Consider the following 24,631-nt stretch of genomic DNA (forward strand, 5'->3'; position numbering starts at 1 on the left):
GTGTCTGTGCAGGTGTAAGCGTGTATTGTATGGTGTGCGTGAGGTGTAAGTGTGTATTTGCGTGGTGTGTGTCTTTATGGGTGTGTTTTGTGTGGGGCGTGTGTGCATTTGTGTTGAATGTGGGAGTGTTAGTGTGTGTATGTGTGTAATTGTGTGGTGTGTATGTATTTACGTGGTATGTGTCTGTGTAGGTATGTGTGTTATGTATTTGTGTGGTATGCGTGTTTGTGCTTGTGTGTGTAGGTAGATATCTTTTTGTCAGTCATTGTTTACCTTATTTTGAGACAAAGCCTCTTAGTGAATGTAGGTGGGCTGGCCAGTGAGCTCCAAAAATCTGTCTACCCGTTTTCCTAGTCTGGGATTGGTGAGGTATGCCACATGCCTCCCTAGTCCGGGACTGCGTAGGTGTGCCACAGGTGTGCCTAGTCGGGACTGCGTAGGTGTGTCACATGCCCAACTTTTAACTTGGGTGCTGATGAGCTGCACTAAGGTCCTGTTCTGAGCTATCTCCCAGTCCAGTGAGCGGGTGGGGGGGACTTTGCTTCTGACTTCCTCCTTTTTAATGACTGTAACGATGCTACAGGGTGTATCTGCTATTCCCAGGCATAAGAAATGGTGAGATGCTCATCTCTGTGTTTGGCTCCACATTTTCCTCTCATTTGCAGTCTGAGACAATCCTCCTTGTAGTACCTTAGAGGGGAGAGGAAGGATGCAAGATGGAGGCCAGAGGCTGCCATGGGTGACTTCCACCGTTGCTCTCCACCCAGTTGAGCTCCAGGATCCACCTGTCTCTGCCTCCTCAGCTCTGGGGTCACAGAAAGCTTTCATATGGGTTCTAGGGATCCAAACTTATCTTCATGCTCATACGCGAGGCATTTTGCCCACCCAATCATCTCCCCCATCCCTCAGCTTGTGGATTTCTAAACCAGTGATGTGTTCTAAATGTCTTTTGTAAACAGATGTGCCTTTTAATCTCGAGGGAAGTGAGAATGAAGAACTTTGTCTTTTAACCTCAGGAAAACTTAGCTATTCTCTCTCATGGGCTTTAGATGAAAATGGAATCCCTTTGACACCTGTATCGCAGTCATTGCGATCTGCGTACTGTAGGTAATAAACTTTTCATGTTTGAAACATTGTTCTACATCTCAGCCAGACATCCCATAAAATGTGCGTGTAAATGTTTGGGTGAAGGCTTCGCTCCAGCCCCTGGCATCCATATACCCAAAGAGTCTGGAATGTTCTGATGGAAGCTCCATCCCAAGCCCCCTCCCCTGGAGCTGCCTCAGTCCAGACTCTGCCCCGACAAAGTCTGCCAATGAATGAACCCTCCCCAGAGATGCTCAAGAACACTCCCACGGGGTATTTAAAATGCCCCCAGAAAGCAAACACATGGTTTTCTGGTCTTCCTTTCCCATCTCCTCTGGGGGTGGGGGTGGGGGGTGGGGTGGGGATGGAGATGGGGGTGGGGGGGTGGGGATGGAGATGGGGATGGGGGTGGGGGTGGGGATGGCCTGGAAAACCATCCAGGAGCATTTGTGTCCATTAAACCTTGGCTTTTTTTTTTAACTTGATTTGATTTGGTCTGATTCGGATTATTGCATCGGCAGAGAGGCTTATTGGGGTGCAGAAGCTTTTCAGTAAAGGGGGCTGTAGATAGCTGTAGGCTGCTAACTTTTCATTGATTCTTCACACTGTGGCACTGTTTTCTGTGTAAAGGACGTGTTTCTTCCCAGCTTAGGTTTACAGTCACATGCACAGCTAGAGAGGGATTTCCATCCATAGTCCTCAACTTGCAAAGACTCAGACACTCAAAGAGTTTGTTACTGAGGGTTTACATTTTCCCACTCATTCTGGATCGCGTGGTGGAAGGAAAGTCCTAGACTTCTAGAATGTACTTGCAGTACTCTATCTTAATCCACACAGTGCGGTCTTCAGTTCTCCCACCGGCCTTGAGCCAGGAGACAGTGCAGCCGACTTGGCATTTGTTGGTAGAAGTGGTTCGCCACTGATGCCATAGTTGAATGCCAGTGGGGTATCCAGGGAAGTCACTGCAACATGGTTCTGAGGTTCGTGATAGTTTGTGAGGCAAGTGTCATGGAACTCTGTGAAATCCAATGACATATTCCTTCCTTAGAAGGTATCTTGTGTAAGTTTCTCTCTCCAGTCTACTTGTGAACATTCAAGTTTTGCCTCAACCCTTGTGTTCTGGGGCATGTGGGCTAACACTGTCCCAAGAGGAAGGAAAACATGTTGCAAGATAACAAGGATGTCAGGTCTTGGATATCTTTTGTAACAAAGATAGAAAGAGAATTCAAGTTCAGAAACAGGAAATAAAAGGAAGACTGAAAGACTGACCCGAACTCCAGCTGTCATGGCTGTGACTTCATTTGTGGTCATCATGTCCTGGGGTGGGTCAGCCACAGCTTGATAACAGCCATCAGAGATGTAAAAACATATCTATGAAAACATCAAGTTACTTGAGAACTCCAAGTACATACTCTAAGGTTGCCTTCTTTCTGCTCTTAGTCTAGAGTTAAATTAAATATCGTGAATCTAGCTATCCCAGTGCTTGACTCTCCTGGCCTAAACTGCATACTTAGTTGCATTTTTTTGTTATATTTCAGTGATGACAATACAACCTAAAGACAATGTTTTTTAAAAAAATTTTAGAGTTATTTGTTTTGTATATTTATTTTATTTTCACATTTACTTACACATGCATGCTTGCAATGCCCACGGAGGTCAGAGGACAACTTAGAAGAGTTCTCTCCTTCCACTGTGTGGGCTCCAGGGATAGAACTAAGGTTATCAGGGTTGGTAGTAAGCACCTTGACCCACTGAACCATGCTGCCAGCCCCTTAGGTTCATTTTGTTCCATTGTGTGCTTTCTTGATTTTACACAAACAATTATTTGGATTAAAGTTTAGTATTGTACATCACATAAAATACTTAGCCCATTACTATGTTTAGAATTTATAGGATACAACCAAAGAGTACTAGTCACTTAAGCATCCACTGCATTCCAGCTCCTCTGCAAATTGGAAACGGCACAGATGGAATACCTGTAGAGTTTTATCCTTAGCAAGATTATTGTCATTTACTGATGTGGGAGGGTCTTCTGTTTTAATAAAAAAACTGCCTGGCTCATTTGATTGGCCAGCCCTTAGGTGGGTGGAGTAGACAGAACAAGAAGAAGGAAGTGAGGTAGATGGCTCAGTCAGATGCCACACCTCTCCTAAGTTAGTTAGATGCCATGCCTCTCCTCAGAGAGCCAGATGCGATGAAGCCATCCACCAGGTCAGAAGTGCTGAATCTTTCCCGGTAAGACACCATTCGTGGTGTTACACAGATTATTTGATATGGGTTAGTCAGGATGTGAGTAAGAGGCTGAAAATAATGGGCCAGGCAGTATTTAAAAGAATACAATTTGTGTGTTGTTATTTTGCGTGTAAAGCTAAGCATGCGGGAGCAGGGCAGCAGGAATCCGGCCCACAGCTCCTCACTACAATTTACCATTTACCAGAAAACTGTGGTGGGACTAGAAGGTGAGGAGCACCAGTCCGTGTATCATAAAGAAAGGTTTTCTTCTATCCTTAAATACAGGATGTGGGTGGGTTCACCTCTAGGTTCCCACCATGGGTGGGCTTTAGCCTGTGCAGTGTGTAACCTGTATGTTGTAGGTAGAGTCACAGAATATCTTCTCCACATTAGTGTGCTGAGGAATGTTGATGCCAGAGGTGTTCCTGGACTCCCGTGGCCCGTGAACTCGCAAAAGCTTTCTGACTGGGCAGATGACATCAGGATCGATCCAAATAATCCAGAGTATTCCGATATAACAGAGCTTATTATGGTAAGTTTTAGAAACTATCAATACTATAAACATATTTTATTTCCTCTTTCATTATTTGCTGTTTATTTTTTCAGAGGCTCGGGGTGCATGTGAAAGTAGAATTGGGGGCACATACGATTTTCAGTCAGAGTACTGGAAAGACATTAGAAATGCATCAGCTGAAACGATTGCTTTAAACCTGGTGGTTGGCAGGCTGACCTTTAGGCTAGCGTCTGTTACACACCAGCCATATTAGTAGATACTGAAAGTGATATATCAAGAGGACTTAAAAAGGTTCTCTTGCACGCAGACACCATTATGTGGCCACTTGTGCTCATCCCTACAGGCAATCGAACTGTTCTGTGTTCCCAGCATGCTTTATTTTGACCTCCCTTCGTCCATGTCACACTGACAGTGTCTATCACAGCCACCCTCCAGCTCTGGTGCTCCTAGTCCATCCACATGCCCCTTTCTGCCTTTTGTTCATATGCAACATCGGCATTTTCTCTTTCTGTGTGAGTCCTGATCAGTCACGTTAGGAAGCATGCCCGCCAGAGCATGTATTTCCACAGGTCGCGTGCCTCCCCAGGTCCAGTGGCTCCGCCCACTCAGCCTGCAACAGACCTCACTGCTGATGGAGCGAAAATAGTATTCTGAAATAATTCTTGAGTCAAAAATAATTTCCTAAGTAAAGACTTTGCGTGTTTGTGTTTTACAGTATTTGAGACATAAAGGGCAGGAAATCCCAAAATATTTCCGTCTTGAGCAGTTGCAAGATGAATTTAACTTTGTGTCTGAGGAAGAAATGAAAAGGAGCAAACGCTTCCAGCTGCTGCAGCTGAGAAACGCCGGCCAGCTAGATCTCTTCCTTCTGCAGCAGATGCCCCTCTATGACAAGGAGATTCCAGACATAGTCTTCCAGGTACTGGCTTCCACTCAGACACAGCTCATTGTATGAGAGTCGGTAGCCTGCTGCTTTAAACCTGTCTTCAGCTCTATTCATTTTGGTAATTAATAATCAACACTCAGACCCTTCCTTTCTCTTTAGATATTAAAAATGTACAGATCACCTAAGTCCCATCATGGCCTTAGCTTGACTTTCCAATGTAGTATTATCCAATCTTCTTCACAGCTCAAATTCTTTCGCTGTCGTCCAGATTAATGGGACTGATGTATTCATAAAATATATCACCAATTTATTGCGGTTCCAGGGAGGAGTCAGGAAAGGAATACTATCACAGTGAATACAGATATTAGTTGTAGGACAAATCTCAATTCAGATCTTTAGAATCCGAAAAAGAGGCAAGAGAAGTGCTGGTCACGTTGCATTGTATGCTGCAGCCCGCTGAGTTCAGCCAGTGATGGCCCATTACACACGTGCTTTCCGGGCCACTCCGGGCGGGAGTTCCTGGTGGCTGCCATCAATCTGTCTGCAGTTGGGGGAGTAAAAGGACCGCTTTTAAACACATTACCAGCTCCCACCAGTCTCATAGCAGGGGACTGTAAGAGAGGACGGCTGGGAAAGTAGCCACCGTCGTAACCCCACACTGGAGCTTTTCAGAGAGAGAGTTCAAAGACAACTGTTTCCCACCGCCCGGAGACTCCTGTCCAGTGGAATTGCCGCTGCAGGGTGATGACAGCCAGCTTGAGTAAAAAGGCCAGATTCTGATATCCTCTCGGTCATCTGGAAGCTACACAGGCAAAATTAGGCAGGGCCCCTCTCAACATATTTAAAACTTAAGCTGTAGTGGGAGCGTGTCCTCGCTCAGTCAGGCGTGTCGTGGGTGCTCCTTAGGCGTGGCTCAGAGGGAAAGAAGGAAGGTAAACCGATGATTTTTCTCATCTCCTCATTTTCTTCTCTTGGTCGTCACTACAGTTTAGAAGATCAGTAGGCCTGTAAATGACTCAGGATAAAGGCACCTGCTGCCAAGCCTGACAGTCCGAGTTCGATCCCTGAGAGAGCCCACTCCTGCGAACTGCCCTCCACGTGCAAGTGCTTATACTAAATGCATTAATACAAGTAAAAGATCGATCGACTTCACGCCAGAAGAAAACGGGATATAGTTATAAACTGGTTTGGGCCAGTTCTCAGTGAGAGAATCAAAAGAGGAAGTTCCTTCTGAGGAGTGTTTGCCACCATCCCTGTTCATGGACAGAAACAAATTTACAGTATTTTTGTTGGAGCACTTCGGATTTGATTCCCATATTACATTCAGGCAAAACTAACCTCATTCTCTCTATAGGAGTATGAAAGTCAGGCACAGAAGGATATACCCATCTCAGATGTGAACTCTATCACCGCCCAAAGGATTAATTCTGTCAATTTCCTGAGAAAGGTAATGAGAGCATGATATTGTCAATGTAGTTGGTTTACTTGGGTGAGCACCCCTCTGCTGGGTGCACGGTAGATAGTCTCCACAGATACTCACTGTGAGAGCACAGACCTAGCTTCTGTTGAAGCAAGAAAGTTACGGTGTCTTACTCTTACCACATCCTAATTAACACTGCACTTTAAAAGCAAGGCTTAGGATATGCTCTAATAATGAGTTTGCCATATTGGAAAATGGAGAAATGTGCTTACTTCCAAAGAAAGAGAACTCATATCATTTTTACACCTTGTGGAACATCCAAGAAGGAGGTGAGCTGGCTCTACTGAGGGCTAAGGGAGCAATTGCTGAGGATGCCTGATAGGCGTGAACAAATCCTAGGGAGGAGCACTAAGAAAGCTGTGTAAGCTTGTGTAAAGACTGTGATCTGAGGTTAGTCTAGACCTGCAAGGTTGGCAGGTTCACACAATAATACTAGAAACCCAGATAATGGAAAATGTTTACCCTGGAGACCTATTAGGTCTATGGATTCTTAACCCTTGGTCTCACTCGAGTGACTGTCCGTGTTTGCTGCATGCTGTTGAGCTTTATATCAGTTCCATGGGACATAAGTTGTGTGCACTAGATTTTTTTGCTGTTGAATGGGCATCATGGGTAGCCAAGGCTGGAGCTATAGCATCATGGGTAGCCAAGGCTGGAGCTATAGTTGTAAGGTGTACAGTCCCAGCTACCTCAAGGATCATTCGATAATGTTTTGTTGAAATGATAACATCTAAGAAGCTAGTGCATTTCTTCAGAGTGGTCTTCAATTTGTTTATTCAGTGACCATTACTGAGTATCTGCTATGAGTCCTGACCTCCCAAAGTTTATATTCTAGAAGAAGCCATAATAAAATAAAATAAATATAATAAAAATAAATATTTGAGAGAATTAAACATGTTAGGGGAAAGAGAAGAAAATGATATGAACTTTGTCTTTCACGTGTGTGTGTGTGTGTGTGTGTGTGTGTTTAGGGGGTATAATTATAAATAACATGGTCAAGAAAGGAAGCCCATAGGAAGATAATAGTTGGTCAATAACTCACTACTTGATCATTTAGACCCGAGCTAGGTGGGGAAGATAATCATAGAATTTCCTGGAAAAGAACGTTCCAGGTAATAGAACTCTACATGTAAAATGCCAGCAGGAAGAGAGATCTAGTTCAATTTCAAGGGGGCAGTTTGTTGCCTGTGTGGCAGGATATTTTGCCCATTCTCTGCCACCACTCCATTCCCTAAACAATTCAAGCAGGTAATCAAGCTTGAGGTTTCATTGTCCCCAGAATGATGTGTGGCAGGACAGAAAGCTAAAAGTCACCAACTCTACTTTCTGGGTTCACGTCTGAAAGTCTACATCTACTATGAAGACTGGAGTTGGAGGAGAGGGAAGAGTTTCCTGAGACTGTTGTAGTCATAGAAGAATGGGGATTTGAGCCAGGTTTCATGATACATAATTGTAATCCCGGCACTTGGGAAGCTGAGTGAAGATTGCAAGTTCAAGGACAGCTTGGACCACTTAAGATCATGCCAGCCTGTGCTATATACTGAGACCCTGACTCCAATTTTAAAAAGAAGAAGAAAAGATCAAGGTTTATAGCAGCAGCAGTGAAACTCTCAGCTCTGATTGACTCTTGCCATGCTGGTGGAATAGGACCTGTGCTTAGCCTTAGAGGGACTGGAGGGAGTCATAAGTGCAGGTGATTTAGTGCTAGGCACTAGGGATTGTTGTAGAAATGAGCTCCCGGGACTATCTTTTTTCTTAGCGAAAACTGTGTCTAGCAGTGCAGACAGACCATGAGTTAGCTGGGAAAACTGAGCAAGGAACTTGGATACAATGAAAGGAACAAGAAAGGTAAGGGTATAGAAGAAATTTTCTTTGACATAACTGAGCTTTGAGAATAATTTTAATAGTGGTAGAAATAGCAATATTTCTACTTACCTAACTTCCTTTCACTGCTTGAAAACTCAAGGGGTAAAATACATAGTGTTCCAGAAGCATTGTGAATGCATAGTCTTAAACCAGAAACATTGAAAATACATAGCCTTAAACCAGAAACACTCCCTTTCTTTTAACTTCTGGATTTTTCTTTAGGTGAGAAGGTTGATAATGAAAAGAATCATCAAAGTCAGCAAATTTAACTTATCAGATATTGTGGCTGACTATGAAGAAATTGTATCTACAAGGTACTTTAGATTATAAAATGTGCAAGAAAACCCTTAAGCTACTATCATCATAATCCTCTGGGTTCTCTGTATTTTAAAAATATTATGTCACATGTCAAAACTACAGTGATGTGTTTGTCTAAATTGTTCTATTACCAATAAAGACTTGGGAGTCAAATACTGGGGTGAAAACCTAACAGATCCAAAGAGTGGCAGAGGAGTCACCAGTTGACCTTCTCTCTGCACTTCCCAGATCAGAGACCACAAAATCTCTAAGTCCCTCCCTACTCCTTCCTGTGCATCTTCTCTATCTGTATTCCTGGCTTCTCCATGGCTAATTCCAGTCAGCTAGTTGCTATCTCTGCCCCCTGATTCACTTAACTTTATTTCCACAGTCTCAGAGTATCACAGTATGATCAAATATCCTACAACATTTCCTCCTTTTAATTTAAAGAAAAATTTTGTTTTAACTCTAACACAATAAAACTATATACAATAATAATTATCAGGTATTGACTAAATAAAAAGGATTCACTGAATGTCCCTCCTGATGTTGCTCTGTGTTGCAGCCTCTTATTTCTCTCATATCTCTGTTTCTTTTGCTTTAAAATTCTAATCCTCACGCTCCTACCCTGGAATGTATAAATTTCATTGAGGCTGGTCTTTGACATATGTGCATCTTGTAATTTCTTTTCTACCAGAGCCAATTCTCTCTCAGCCTCAGATGATAATTTTCTTGGATTATTTATGTCCTTATCACCTTGTAAGCTTTGAAATTACTTACTTCTTGAGTTGTTAACCCAATTGCAAGCCATAGCCAGTTTATATCTCCCAGCAAATTTTGAAAATGAATGAAGAATTCATAATTGCTCTCTCCTGATTTGTACTTTCTGTGGTTGAACTTTCTGTAAACCTATATTATATCCTAGGTAATTAATAGACTCTCCTCTTTGTGTATTTTCAGGAACAATTTTTAATCCCCAACAAGGCAAAATTCTCTTTATTTTATCAAACATTTTTTTCTAAGGTATCTGTGTCTGAGTCAGCCAGTAAGATAACCATACATGCAATGGTAAATTATAGATTGAGGAAACTGTTTGTGAATTATTTTAACAGCTGTTATACAAAATATTGACACAATGTAGGGCTGTTTGACATTCCTTGTGGCAAGATCATCCATTGATATCTTCTAACAGGTTGAGAATTATTATAATTGGGCACCATGAAGACAAATTTTTCTCTATCCTGTTCTTGTATAGGTGTACTAAACAAGCAGTCTTTTAAATCAATCACTGTAATAGACCATTCCTTAGGTAATAAGGAAGGCAAGGAAATTCCAGGCTGTAAAGAGACCATTGGCTGGATCACCTTATTTATAGCTCTCAGATCTGTTACCATTCTCCATTTCCCAGATTTTTTTTAATGGCAGATATAGGAGAATTCCTAGAACTGGCCGATTCTTCGATATGTTGAGCATTTAGTTACTCCTGGACCAGCTTTTCTAGTGAGTGTAATTTTTCTGATGGCAAAGGCCATTGTTCCACTCACATAGGTTTGTCAGTTAGCCATTTTAAAGGTAGGGCTGTTGGTACCTTTGAAAGACCAACAGGTGTTGTGCCCTGTTTATGTACAACCTGAATGGTTGGTGACTATTCTTGATAATACCTTTTAATATTTCTTTCAGAATCATTATTTTATGGTTTGTTTCTGAGGTTGGGGAATGTTAATAGGTGTTTTCCAGTGCTGTAACAAATCATGTTCCCATAATTAATTTTTATGTTAGCCACATATGAATTTAATTTTCATTTCTCTCTTTTTGGTTCTATACACTCAACCCACTTTGTACTTGTTTTACCTGAGATAAAGTTCCAATCCCTATTTACCTCCTGAAGAGGCCAATCTGGATGCCAAAATTTTGGTGAAATTATTGTTACAAAGCACCTGTGTTTATCAAACCTTCAGTTACAATGCCATTTATTCATATTTTTAGCTTTGGTCTTTGATCATTTATAGAAGTTTTCCAAAATACTTGTTTTATGGTTGCGCCTGAATTTTTTGTTTTATCTACTGAAGCTGTTCTGTCATCCATAGCAGTATAGCTTTTTAACAACAGACATGAAGTCCTTTAATTGCTCTGTGGATGAATCTCTCCAATGCTGACCCCTGTTCAGTTGAAACAATTGAACCAAATTTGATACTGGGGCCTCTGGGAGGCCCTCGGGGCATTTCCTGATGGCAAAGGATTACCTGCTGGCACCACCAAATGTAGTTAGTAATTAAGTTCCTAATGTTCTATTGACTAATAAAAACTCAGGTGTCAGATGTTGGGGTGAAAACCTGCTGGCTCAGGGGCAAGAAACAACCAGGTGGCCCTCCTTTTTGATCAAGCAAGAGAGTTTCTTTCCAGCTGTCCCAAACTAAAAATACGGCAAAACTCCAAGCCCTTCCCTTCTTCCTGTGTGTCTCTCTGGCCATCTTCCTGGTTCTTCCCTACTCTCCATGGCTAATTTCTGTCAACTAGACCCTTATCCAAGGTTGATTTTGTATTAGCACCTTCTTGGGGTTTCACAGTGCAATTAAATATCCTGAAACATCTCAGTGCTGCCAGGGCACTGAGCTGCACAGGGGCAGGTGGTAGAGCCTTTGCTGGGTTATCTCTATTCTCCAGAGCCCAGTATGAAGCCCAAGGGGAGAGTCAGGAGTGGGTCTGATCCCCTCTAGAGACTACATGCAAATTCTCAGCATCACCTGTAAGGTTCTGATTGCTGTGTGGTACTGAAATCCACTGCCTTGTATTTTCAGACCTTGAGCAGAACTGCTGTGACTATGGATTTAGATTGTCATCAGGAGCAAATAAATGATTTAGAGCAGTGGATTTTCTGTCATTTTTGAGAAAGTGCTTGCTTTAAAAAAATAATAATTGTGGTGAAAGGTTAATGTTTTATAACTTTATCTTGCTGCTTTTGGCTTCTTTTTGGAGTGTGTAACCAGAGAGCTGGTGTAATTATATGCCCACCCAGTCTAAGGGGATCTGGCACTGCTTCCTTTCAAAGCTCAGAAATAATTTCTACTTCGGGTTGAAGAGAGCTCTGTCCCCTTCCGTAATGGACACAATATGGTTCATAATAATGGCCTTATTAGCAATTATCTTAAACACTAGCATATTTGAAACAGTGTTATTTTGTGTATGTGGAGCTGATCACTTTTTACTATTTAGCCAGTTGACAGATGCGATTTGTAAGTTCACTGAACCACGAAGGAAGTTAAAGCCTCAGAGGAAAGAAAGAAGAAAAGTCACAGCACAGACTGTCTCTGACGGGGATATAAAGATTCTGGTCAGGATCCTGAGGGCCTACAACATTCCTACCAGAAAAAAAATAACTCACAGGTAAGGTGACGGGCTCCAATGTCTGAAGTTGCAGAAGGTCTCTCTTAAAGGTGCTAAACATCTTCACTACTTCATCTGTGAAACTTTGTATTTCATTAATGTTTCAATGCATAATGCCTGGAGATGTGGCTCAGAGACAGAGCTCCTGCCCAGCACATGGAATGTTGTGAGTTGAAAGTCCACCCCCACACATACTTACACACACCCATACCTACAAATCACATGCATAAAATGAGTAAGCTTTTAACCCCTCATTTGGCTAGTCAAACCTGTTCACGGTGTCACACATTAAAAGTTTCTGAAGTAGCTCAGAGGTAGAGTGTTTGCATAGCGTACTCAAAGCCCTGTTCCAAAACAAACTGCCCAAACCAAACAAAAACGTTGCAGAGGTATAGGATTCCCAGAGTAGCCTTAGCATGTGCTTTGGGGCACTTGTCACATGAGCATCCTCCATGTCACCAAGTGAATTCTTCTTGGTCCTGTTCCCTACTGCGAGTTTCTGAAGTTTTCTGTGGCCAGCCGCTTCATTCACTGTCATGGCGGTATTATGCTCAGTGTTGGAAGCAGAACGGTGGGAAAAGCAGGTGGGACACGCATTTTGTTTCAGGAAGTCTTCCAATGTAGAAAAGCTCATTGTGGTCAGAGTCCCTGCAGCTACGGCCTGTTCTGCCTAGGACGCGTAGGTAACTCTACTGAAGTGGGACATCACCTGTCTTTCCTGTATGCACCGATTACGTTTTATTTGTATTTCTTGGGATCAAAATAGACTTTTCCTACCAAAGGCAAATCAAATTAAGGCCCTGTGAATATTAAGCACCTATTTCATGAAATGTATCCTGGATATTTAGGGGCAAAGATTATTGATAAATATGAATATTACTACCCAAATGCCCCAGGAATCTCAAGCATTTCCTCTTCCATGTTTACCACATACGTGCTCTGCTTGCTTTGATAAGCTTAGTACAATTCATGGATTCTATCTGTGAAAAACAGACACTTTTCTTACTGGCTATTCATTTGTATGTAAAGCCTTTTAAAGATTTTGACTTTGTTTTACAAAGTACAACCTTATTCCTTGACACAACTGTTTTCACAACCAATGCACATTTTTTTTTTTTGGTTTTTTGAGACAGAGTTTCTCTGTGGCTTTGGAGCCTGTCCTGGAACTAGCTCTTGTAGACCAGGCTGGCCTCGAACTCACAGAGATCCGTCTGCCTCTGCCTCCCGAGTGCTGGGATTAAAGGCATGCGCCACCACCACCCGGCTCAACGCACATCTTAATGGCTGTTTGTAAAGAAAGGACATAAAATTGTTGTCATTTTCTATAGCCATCATTCTTCAGAAGAAAGTATTTTAACACCAAAAAAAAAAAAAACCAACAACAACAAAGTAGGAAGACTATATTCCCCAAATATCACATTTTCCCCTTGATACTGAAACCCAGTGAGCATGTTGCCATTAGATCCCTCTTATACTTCAGTGGTCAGGAACCACATTCCAGACCAGTGATGCTCGCCAATGTGATATGACAATAAATAAGTAGATAAGATAGATAGATAGATAGATAGATAGATAGATAGATAGATAGATAGATACCTCAGTAAGACCCAGGGTAATCCTCATGCTTACCAACACTACTTTTAAAACTATGTCTCGATATTGTTTTTCCTGAAGAACTTGGGGTACATCTACTTACTTGAGGTCATCCATGTCTCGCCACAGACATCAAGAAGCAATCAAATCTATAGCCTCGAATGACTTCTTAAATGAGGTACCTAACATCTTATGTACAATATTGGCTGACTGCTCTCAGTTGCGCCTGGCTTCCGACTGGTTTCTTCATATCTACATTCTTCAGATTTCAGTTATTTTCCTTTAACAAAAGAAAGGTATTGTTGATTAATATAATTCACATCATCTCACTCTCTGCTCTCAGGCCCCACAGAACAAGGTATAAGCTCCTCACTCACACACAGAATCTTTGATAGTCTAGCTCTTCTTCTGCCAGCTGTTTTCATGTCTGTCTACTGCACAGCTATGTTGTCTTGGCTTCCAGTAGTTGTTCCCTCTGCTGGAAATGGCTCCACCTATCTCCATGCTCTTAACCAGATAAGCACAGCAGTGTTTCAAAGCCTGAGCTCAAACAGGATTTCCTCTGTGACGTTCATCTTGGCCTCACCTCAGAAACACACCCTTATGCTTTCCTGAGACCCCCCAGGTGCAAGCTGGTTCTCTTGCTTTGTTGCTTACATTTCATGGTTCTTATTAACTTGTCTGTTTAGTTTTCCCTGAAAAACTTTAAAACCTTTAAGGAAAAATTCTGTTTGTCTTTGGATCTTTGAAGAGTGCCTGACATAAAAGAAGAGCAATAGGTGTTCGCTAAGTCATTGACTAAACAATGGCTATTAGAAGAACTATAGAAACTTAGGAAACAAGATGCCCAATGATCTAACTTCTTGCTTTCCTCTGTCATGTAAGATATTTAAAAAATCCAGTCAGTGTTTGCTCTGCGTTTCAGGGTACTGTGCACCCTTTCATAGAAGTTTCTTTTCAACACACTGTATATCAAACCAATACTGCAAGCGGATCTCATCCATGCTGGAATGAAGAAATCAAAGTAGATTTTATGTAAGTTGGAGTCCATTTTCCTGCAGTTTCTAGTCAGAGTGATTCTGCAGTGAGGGAGCATGCTCACGTATGCTTGGGTGAGTGTGCATGTGGAGGTAAGTAACGTCCACCTTTTTTCTTGGGAGGGGGTGTTGTGTGAGACTCCTTGTATGGAGGTACAAACAAATGTCTGTTCACCACAGATAGGGAATCAGTGGCAGGCCAAAGAAGTAATTCTACAAAATCCAATTTGGAAAAGCAATGAGTGTATTGTAGCTACTGACATGAGTATAGGTGAGGGCTTACTTGCAGAAGCGTGAATGACTCAAGGTAGCTGCATCACCAGAAAAGCCACCCCAGCCGGGATGTGACATCAGGAAAACTAAAGTCCTGGGGTGCTCTGCAGAGCCTGCAGGAAGCTTGATGGGTCAGAGTCTGCACTCCTCAGCAATCCTGACTACTTATATAACCTCAGAGGTGGAACCTGTGAATCTAGTATGTTTCAGGGACTTCCTGAGATTTGTGAGTTGTTTACTTCACGAGTCTTAAACAGTCTCCCTCTAGGATAGAAATGTCTCAGTTCCAAGACTATCACTATAGAACACACAGTATCTCATTGTCCTAGTACTCACCAGCCTTTATAAGGGTACTGATACTGTTATAGAAAGGGGTGGGCTCGCAGGAACGGGTTTCTCTCTTGAGCTATGTGAAGAGCCAGCAAGAAGACCCACACCAGATACTGCATACCTCTATATTCCCAGCTTCCAGAACTGTGAGAGATAAGTGTCTGTTCTTTATGGGTTAACTTGTCTCAGGTGTTCTGTGGTTGCAACATTAAATAGACTAAGACACTTCCATCCCTTATCTGAACTTCTGTTTAGTCGACTATTGAGTGAAAACACCCTGATTGCTTAACCCTTTCTTGTCTTACTCCCCTTTGCAAACAGTGCTATTGTGTACATTCCTGCACTTGTCTTCTAAAGCACATTGTTTTAAGTTAGTGGCTCTCAAACATCATAGTCCCCTAGACAGATTCTTAAACATAGATATATGGACCTTCCTTCTTAGTTTCTAAGTTTGTAGGTTTACCATGTGGCCCAGTAATTCCACATCGATCAAGATTGTACAGCATGTATGTGCTTAATCAGCAGTGTATTTCCTTTGCTTTATTTTCTTAAAACTTGTAGCCATTTATATTAATATTTTAGATTATTTACATTTTGTTAAGAAAGAGTAAAACCATATTCCCTACAAGATTTCTTTATGTAAAAGACATTTTAATTAAAGTTGATAAATCAGATTTCAACTTCCAGAAGAAACATGTCCCCAAGTTTCCACTTGCTTCAAAGAAGAAAAGAAAGATGAACATGGGCTTGACCAATCCCATAACTAAGTGTGTTTAGAAGCACGCCACTCCACATCATTTTCTCTGATATCACTGTGCTTTACTGTGGGTACACATTTACTGTTTACTTCATAATCAAGTATCCAGAGCTGCTAAAACCTAAACATTTTTCAAATAATATAATTTTATTTTGAGGAGTGGGAAAATTGAATTTTTATTCCTATATATAAGATCATTTTATATGATTATTTTACATTATTTCATAGTCCATATGGCATCATAATCTTTGTATGTGATTGTTTATATGATTTGACATTATTTATGTTATATCTGTGGGCTGGAGAGATGGCTCAGCGGTTAAGAGCACTGCCTACTCTTCCAAAGGTCCTGAGTTCAATTCCCAGCAACCACATGGTGGCTCACAACCATCTGTAATGAGATCTGGTGCCCTCTTGAGGCAGAGACCTGGTCAGTTGTCCTCCTCAACTTAGACCATGAAACCCAATATGGACAAGTTCAACAGAACCGCCATATACAGGCTGCCTGTACATGCAGTGTTTTCGTTCATATGTTTTATCTGGTTCACATATTAACATAAAGCCACTTCTAACAAATGCTAAGGAAACATTGATATAACTATCTACATGTTCTCTATCATAACATGACACCGGCTATATGGGCTTCTTTATCCAAGATTCCTCTCTCAAAATGAAAACTACCAGACACTGACCAGGATGTTTGAGAGAAAGGGAGAGAGGAAGAGGGAAGGGAGGGAGAAGGAACAGGATGGGTAGGGAGAAAAAAATGAAAAGAAAATATATTTGCTGGAAAAGTTTGTAAAGTAAGGTAGATGATCATGTGTGTTTGGAAATACTTAGATTATTAATTTAAATATTAGAGTTTGGAGTTTATTCTTTGGGGTTGTTTATTGTTAAGATAAGGTCTTGCCATGTCCCCAAACTGGTCTAGACTTCACTATACAGATGAGGCTGGCCTTGAACACTTACTTGTTCCTTCTGCCTGAGCATTCTGGGTGCTTGGATTATAATCATGTGCCAGTATGTCCAGATAGATACACTACATTAATTTGATAAAGAAAACATAAAAGGATCAGTAAGAAAGATAAATTTTTAAGTAAACTAAATGGAATAATATACTAATATTGAATACTAACAATTTTGTAACAATTTTCTAACAGTTAGATAAGCCAAAACTGCAGTGGGAACCAGAAAGTCACCTAAGGATCCAACTATTACTTTTTGTTGTCTGTAATAGAAGATTCTGTTCTAACTCCTTGTTCCCTGTGACATTCCAGTGATTAAAAACTATATGCAGGACTGTAGAGTGCTGTAGTATTTCTTTAGTATGCATGAGGCTCTGGGTTCAATTCCTAGCACTAGAAAAGGAGGGAAAAAAGCCTACATGCTAATGTCACATAGGTTACAGTAAATAAAGAATAATTCGTGAGGTCTAGTTTGGAAGATGAATGGTGGCAAAATTTGAGGCAAGTTTGAATAGACTGTATAACATAAGATAATGCAGAGGACTTGGTAAGTTAAGGTATACCAAATGGACAAACTGAAAAGTGTCTTGAAGTGATTCTTGTCCTTTCTTGTGCTAGCAGAGTGCTGTAAATACACATAGCCTCCCCTGCCTTGGCCTGGGCATTCCAACCATGAAATGAAATCCCAGAGGAACAAAATAGGAGAATTAGCTTATTTTATTTCTTGGAAATATAAGAAACATTCAATTTAAAATTGTCAAGGAACATAACCAGTGTTTCTCAGTGGTCAGTGCCAGCACCGTTATCAGAAAAGTATGGGCATTATTGGAGATTCCTTGAAATAGTACTTGATTAAAACAAACAAACAAACAAACCCAAAACTTTAACAACGTCAGTAGCAATTGTGTGGTAAAAAGTGAAAATATTGCCAGGCAAGGGGCTGGGCTGCTTGCTACTCAGCAGCCAAAAGTTGGAACCTCAGGGTTGTGAGCATCCTGGGATCAGGGAGCTGCCATCCCCAAAGCTCTATCTTAGGAAACTCAGGGCCACAAAGGGCTCTTAATGGTAGGGATAGGAGTAGAGTGAGACCAGGAGCAGGAAGGCTACAGGCTGGGCTGAGCCATCACCAACCCGGGCAAGCATTTCCTTTGCATCTGTTGCCGGCACATCTCAGTTGACCTGACCTCCTGGTAGTAATTCCTAAATTTTCTTCAGTGAGGCTACTTTTCTGCAGATTAATCCCCCCAGCAATGTCCATGTTTTGTAATAGTTGTTGAACAGAACTAAAGAGAAAGAAGGGTGTTATACACTCTGGTGTAATGTAGCGGTCACTGGCTGGCCTGGGAATTGTAAATCCAAAGATGTCTGGAGCCTCGGTCATTCTGGTGCATCTTCTCCTGTGCCAAGCATTGTCCTGTTCTGCCTGGCTCGTTTTGTTTAACATAATCTCCAGCTGAACCCATGTTGTCAGTTTTTATTTTCATCTTAAGAGGAATAGAAGGTAAATTATAGTACACACATTAGTTCTGATGAACAGTATAAGCCAGGCTTCAAGACATATAGCTTTTTCTAAGTTTAAACTTTACAAATGAAAAGATCATAGGTAATTTATTATACTTTATCAATGATGTGCTTTTTAAAAAGTGGATTTAAAAAAAAAAAACTTCAATATTCAAGTGTCCTTTTCTTGTTTTCAGCTCACCAGGACATGATTACAGCTTCTCTAGTTTATCGAAAATAAAAGATAATATACATATCAACGTTTTTGATGAAGTGGTAATTGAGAAACATGAGGTAACGTAGGGAAAATATCTGGTTGATGTTGAACTAATTATGAGGTCAAACTGAATGAAATCTTGGAACATATTTGTAAGCTTATTTTGTTGTCTGTTTCTGAGACAGGAACTCACTGTGCAGCCCAGGTTGGCCTAAAGTCAATGTGTGGCCCTGGCTGGTCTTGAACTTGTAACCCTCCTATTATGAGTGTATGCCACCAGGCCCCATGTAATTTGCTTTAATGTGATATGTGTAATATTTTTCTTAAAAATGTTTGAGTCAATGTGCAATAAAGTCAGACACATGACAATCCACTCAAAATGTAACAAATCATAGCAACCTATAAGGAGGAAGGATCGTGAACGGGCCAGGACTTGAGAGAAGCAGATGCTTAAGACTAACCATTACATTTAAATATGAGCTTTTTAGTAGTAAAGAAGAAAGATAGGCAGAAAAACCTCATAAATTTTTCATTATCTGATCAAATAAAATATACCGCATTACACGAGACACCAAGTTATTTTTAGGACCAGAATTTTGTTTTAATTTCAAAACGAATAACTGCCTTCCTGTACATTAGTGAAAAGTCCCAACCCAGTGCCTAGCACCATAGCAAGCTCTGTACTAAGTGTTAGTTTCCTTCCAGTTAGCTTGGCATAAAAAATATAATAGCTGCTGTGTTCAGGTAGGTAAGTTAAATACTTTTGTATAAACTGCTTTAAAACCATTGGAACAATTCCTAGCGGTAAGGTCTACCCTGCTCACTGCCTTCAAGCCAGTATTGCAGATGGCAGGTGGTAGAAAGGAATCAGGATCACTCAAGAGCCTTCCTCAGATCAGAGTTCAATCTTGAGGAGCTCGTATGTGCGGAGGGCTTTACCAGGAGGGAAAGGATACTTAGTGAAATGACCACTGGCAGACTACACGCTGAGTTAGGCCTTTGTCATCCATGGTATCTCTTTTTTGTTTCTCTGGAACATTGCCATGGTTCTCAGCCACCTGGTGTTATCTCCTGTAGTTCTGTTTAGACGGAGGTCTTACTCACCAACACACACACACACACACACACACCCGCTAGTTAATCTGTTCAGCAGTTTACATGTGTGTGTTCTGTGATGAACAAAACGGAATGGGAGTTATAAATGTCAACAGATGTTCTGGGTTATGTGAATCTAAACCGAAAGCTTGTTAGAAGGTTCTACCCTTGGCAAGGGAAGAAGGGGACACCACCTAGCCAGCATGGTGATTGGTGAGGTGGCAAATGTTGTAGACAGATCACACTCACATCCATTTTTGTTAGTTTTTTGTTTTGTTGAGATGGAGTTTCTCTATGCTGCCCTGGCTGCCCTAGAACTTGGTCTTTGAACCAGGCCAGCCTTGAACTCACAGAGATCCACCTGCTTCTGCCTCCTGAATGCTGGGATTAAAGGTGTGCTCCACCACCACCCAGTGTTAATCTAAATTGAAAGAATTATTATTTAATATCTTAGCCATTTAAATGAGACTTCTCTTCTAGATATGTCCAACCTGTGACCCACAGGCCACATGCATCCTGGAATAGTTATGATGAGCCCTAACCCACTTACAGGTGACATCATACATGACATCAAAAAAATAGACACTCACACATTAGGATTTAGAATGCCAGGGAAAAGGAAAAGGGACAGACCTTGCCAAAGAATTGACGTGGGACGTGCAACCAACTTGTAAAAAGGACAACAGGAAGGGAAGTGGAATCGCTCCACTGGGGACGACACCCTGGAGAAGTGGCCCTCTTACCGCAGTTGGTTGAAGGCAGATGACTCTATCTGGGGAGTAGGGGCTCTACGTCACGGAGAATGGATGAGACCCTGCAGTGCAGAGCTCAAGATTAGACTGTCAGACAAACTCTTAGCGGCAGCGCCTCAAGCCAGCTTCCCAAGAGTGTACGAGCATTCACATCACAGCTTTACACGGATTCTTAGTAAAAGCCAAAGGTTAGGTACTAAATGGCCATTTGTTGACAGCTTGCATCCAAGGATGTACTATGAATACTTTTCTGGTTCTGTCTCAGTGGCTGGTTTGACAGATGGGAATAAGCTGACTGACACTGAACTCCGTTGTAATAATGCGTTGCATTGTTCTGGGTCAGTCTGCACACACCAGGTGTTAAGATGTGCTTGAGACATTGTTGGCACTCTGTTTCGAAGAGGAAACTGTCCTTGTCGGCCTTTCATCATGGACCGTGCTGTAGGTAACTATAGACTAAGCATTCCATTTTCCCACGAAGGATTAGAACAAGTGACGAGATAAGCGTCCATTTGAAAGAGAGTCTGGGTTGATTATTGATCACTATTCTGTTCGTAAATGCCTCTTTTCCTCTTTTCTCCTATGTGTTTTCTGCCTCCTATCAAATCTTTTTACTCCCCTGGATCTCCCCTTCATGACAAGTCTGCCAGACACGTCACAGATTCTCAGCACTAGAGATGACGGAGCTGTTGTGAACTGCATTTGGAGCTGGGCTGGGCACTCCAGGCTTGGAGCCTGGGTTAACTAAACGATAACATCAATGTGATATGACAGCTACAGAAAGAACTTAAATGAACCCAGTGTTCAGATGATGGTTTAAATGCTTAGGAAAGGAAAGCGGGGTTGGGGAGTGTGTATGGAGAGAGTACAGGGGAGGGGAGGGGGAGTGAGGGGTGGGAAGAAAGGACAAAGGAGGAGAAAGGATTCTTTTTAAAGAGTTCACATCACAAGCATATCATTATCAGTGGTCTTCCAATCTTCAATATACTGTTAGCCTCTTATCATTCCTGACTTTATCCAAGTACTTCTATTTTTGTGTTCTGATTTTATTATTTGTGTTTGTTTCTTAAAAAGATTGATGTTACTATTTACTTATGTGTCCATGTGTGTTTATGTATATGTGTATGTACAGACCAGAGGGATGTCAGATCCCCTGAAGATGGAGTTAGTTACTGGTGGTTGTAAGTAGCCTGATGTGGGTGCTGGGAACTGAAGTCAGGTCCCTTGGAAGAGCAGCAAGTGCTTTTGACTACCGAACTGTCTCTCTAGCCCCTTGTGTCTGTTTTTAAGACAAGATCTTAAAATATTGTTCAGGTTGGCCTAGAACTCATGATTCTTCTGCCTTAGTCCCCCAAAGGAAGGGATTACAGGTATGCATCAGCACACTCAAATTCTTCAAGATCAGGGATTTCTGAACTAAAAGGGGGTGGGAGCTTATTTAGCTATCACAGCTCCTCATCACAAGGGGTCCTTGGGCAGGGTCCTGTGACAAAGCCTGACAGCACTTGCAAGTAAGTCAAAAGGACCCAAAAGCCAGAACATTTTTATAGCGAAAATGGGGCTTAGGAGAACATAAATCACTCACATTAAACTTACACTGGCTGGATACAAGAAGGGCAGGAAAAGCTGAGACAGGAGGAGAGTCCATTACTAGAGAGACTTGTTTCGGCTCGGTTGCCCTCGTCAGCAGGCTGTGCAACATGTGGCGTTGATGGCTTTGGTTCTATTCTATTGTGCCTTGTTAACTGATTAATGTCCCCTCTTTTCCCTCCTCCTCTGGCCCTTGTGCTAAAATTTAGAACTTCAAAGAACTTCTACCAGATTTCTCAACTTTTTTGAAAAAAATTATTTGAAATTTTATACTTCATTCTGTGTTTTCCGTTTCATTATTTCTGCTTGAAGTTTTATTACGTTCTTCTAATGTCCTTGTGACCATGAGTTCTGAATTTATTTCAGAAAATGTGTTCAATATCTGTTTGTTTGGTCTCTGACTCAATCCTAAATAATAGAAGCATTCTAAACCTCCATCCTCATCTTCACACTATCTTAGACTGAGTATTTTCTACCTGACTTACCTACTATTTTTAATTTGCATTATTTTCTATGTATGTTTTTTATGATGTATTCTTCCTTAGTCTACAATTTTTGTATATTAAGTGTTTACATTCTCAAATGTTTGAGAGGTTGTAGTGTAAACTTTCAGTTTTACATTTTAGTTGCATGAGCAATCATTATCATTTACTTTCTTGTTTCCAAGTTTTGTGGACTCACTGGTCCCACTCTGCGGCAGCCCTTTAACATAGGCTAATAAAAAGAGCAGGCCCCGCCAGGCAGGCTAGGTTACAAAGAAGTCACATCCTAAGACAAAAGGAAAGTGTCATTTTGATTTGCAAGGCCTAGGCGCTGAAATGGCAGCATTGTAAGTGTTAAACTGCCTCTTTGAAGATCTGCCTCCTGCTGACCTGCCTGCCCTAGCACACACAAGGGGCTCCCAAACTGGTGGCCTTGAAAATAAAATTCTTAACTGTGTGTGGTTCAGGGCTGCACTTAGGAAGTATAGGTTCAAAATCAGTCTCAACTACATACATGGGTTCATGGAGAGACCTTGCCTCAAAGGAATAAGACAGAGTGAGAGAGAAGGACACCCAATAAAAGAGGGATGCAAACTGCACCCAACTACACCACACAAACATACACACAGAGAGAGACAGACAGACAGACAGACAGACAGAGACACAGAGAGAGAGAGAAACAAAAAACGAATTGTTCTAGCTCCCTATGAGTTTGTAAAGGTATCCATCTTACAGGGGCCATTTTTTGAGTTTGACTTCAATTTGCTTTAACAGGACCATTGTCTTAAAAGCTGCAGTGCTCACTCCTACATACAAAAGAACTGGCTGGGCTCTGTCAGCTTCCCCTTCTCAGCTCTTCTGCAACAGTCTGAGGTAACAGAAAGTTCTTTACTTATTATTCCAAGATTTGTTTCTGTCTAATGAAAGCACTTTCTGATGTTATCGAGTCAGAGTCTGTGACTGACAGGTTGGAAGGGTATTAAAATGACCTATATTACCAAGTGCCATGGGGTTTAGAGTACCTACAGAGTGTGACTATCTCTAGGAGATACCTGTCAACTTATTTCTTACATTTTGAAAGTGTTAATTAAGACAGAAAAAAAAATCATCTAGTCCTAAGTCAGAAAGCAAAATTTCTATTTGCAGAAAGGCCTTTCTAAGGCCAGACCCAGGTGCCAAGGATTTTGCCTCACTGCCTTGTTTATCAGCTGTGTCAGGTGATTATGAGCTCTGGCCTCTGCAAGACCCTGGGGGCTTCACTGTTTCGGTTCAATAGCAGCAATGAGCCTGCATGACCAGCAAGTGAGAAACTCCAGTCTAGGCTCCAATTTAGGCTCAGTTACTTCCTTACTGAAAGATCTTAAGCAAGGTATCTAAGATCCCAGAAGCTATGTCAGACAGGGAGGATTTGAAAAGTCAGAAGTGAGTTTCCTACCTCAAGGTCATTGTCTGGTGTGGTATGCCATAGTGTTTCGGTGGTATATGGTGTTTTGGTGGTATATGGTGTTTTGGTGGTATATGGTGTTTTGATGGTATATGGTGTTTTGGTGGTATATGGTGTTTCAGTGGTATATGGTGTTTTGGTGGTATATGGGGATGGGTCCTGTGAGTATAAAGAGTAGAACTTTCCTCTTCCTGGGTCACTGGGACAATGGAGGTATAGGGTAACAGGAGAAGAATGTTTCAGTAACTTGTTTGTTTTGTTGTTGTTGTGGGATGCTTCTACACTGTATGAAGATGTATTGCTGTGATTGGTTTAATAAAAATCTGAATGGCCAATAGCTAGGCAGGAGGTATGGGCGGGACTCCCAGGCAGAGAGAGGAAGTAGGAGGAGATAATCAAGGCGCTGAGGAGACATAAGGAGCCGTGGAGGAGTTGGACATACAGAATGAAAGAAAGGTAAAAAGCTACATGGTAAAACATAAATTAATAAAAGCAGGTTAATTGAAGGTATAAGGGCTAGTGGAACAAGCCTAAGCTAAGGCCAAGCTTTCATAAATAATAATAAGTCCATGTCTTTATTTGTGAGCTGGCGGTCCAAAGAAAAGTTTGATCACAATTTTTCTTACTTGACTCATTGAAGTAAATATTTCAATGAATTTCACAGGCACTTGAGGGCATTTAAGTAAGAATTAATCATGTGTGTATTAGTTAGGACTTGATTAGGTCAGGTACAACAGGAAACCAAGCATGGCTGATGTAAGTTGGGTATCTATTTACCTCCCAAGTAAAGATTCCGGGGCAGCTGCTCAAGGATTGTCATGAACCCAAGCTGTCTTTATCCTTCTGCTCCA

The 24,631-nt window shown here is 41.5% G+C and overlaps 1 protein-coding gene across 1 annotated transcript in view; it reads left to right on the top strand.

The window, feature by feature from the left end:
• Cc2d2b (coiled-coil and C2 domain containing 2B) overlaps nucleotides 1–24,631 on the top strand; it is an 82,912-nt gene that overhangs the window by 38,757 nt on the left and 19,524 nt on the right. Inside the window, exons 16-25 of the mRNA XM_038316070.1 lie at nucleotides 960–1,107; nucleotides 3,712–3,850; nucleotides 4,548–4,751; nucleotides 6,073–6,165; nucleotides 8,287–8,378; nucleotides 11,575–11,745; nucleotides 13,420–13,516; nucleotides 14,264–14,373; nucleotides 18,398–18,494; nucleotides 23,111–23,209. Of these exons, the coding sequence (XP_038171998.1) occupies nucleotides 960–1,107; nucleotides 3,712–3,850; nucleotides 4,548–4,751; nucleotides 6,073–6,165; nucleotides 8,287–8,378; nucleotides 11,575–11,745; nucleotides 13,420–13,516; nucleotides 14,264–14,373; nucleotides 18,398–18,494; nucleotides 23,111–23,209 (1,250 nt within the window). The remainder of the gene's footprint in view (nucleotides 1–959; nucleotides 1,108–3,711; nucleotides 3,851–4,547; nucleotides 4,752–6,072; nucleotides 6,166–8,286; nucleotides 8,379–11,574; nucleotides 11,746–13,419; nucleotides 13,517–14,263; nucleotides 14,374–18,397; nucleotides 18,495–23,110; nucleotides 23,210–24,631) is intronic.

This window comes from Arvicola amphibius, chromosome 1 (assembly GCF_903992535.2).
Source record: "Arvicola amphibius chromosome 1, mArvAmp1.2, whole genome shotgun sequence".
Classification (NCBI taxonomy): Eukaryota; Metazoa; Chordata; class Mammalia; order Rodentia; family Cricetidae; genus Arvicola; species Arvicola amphibius.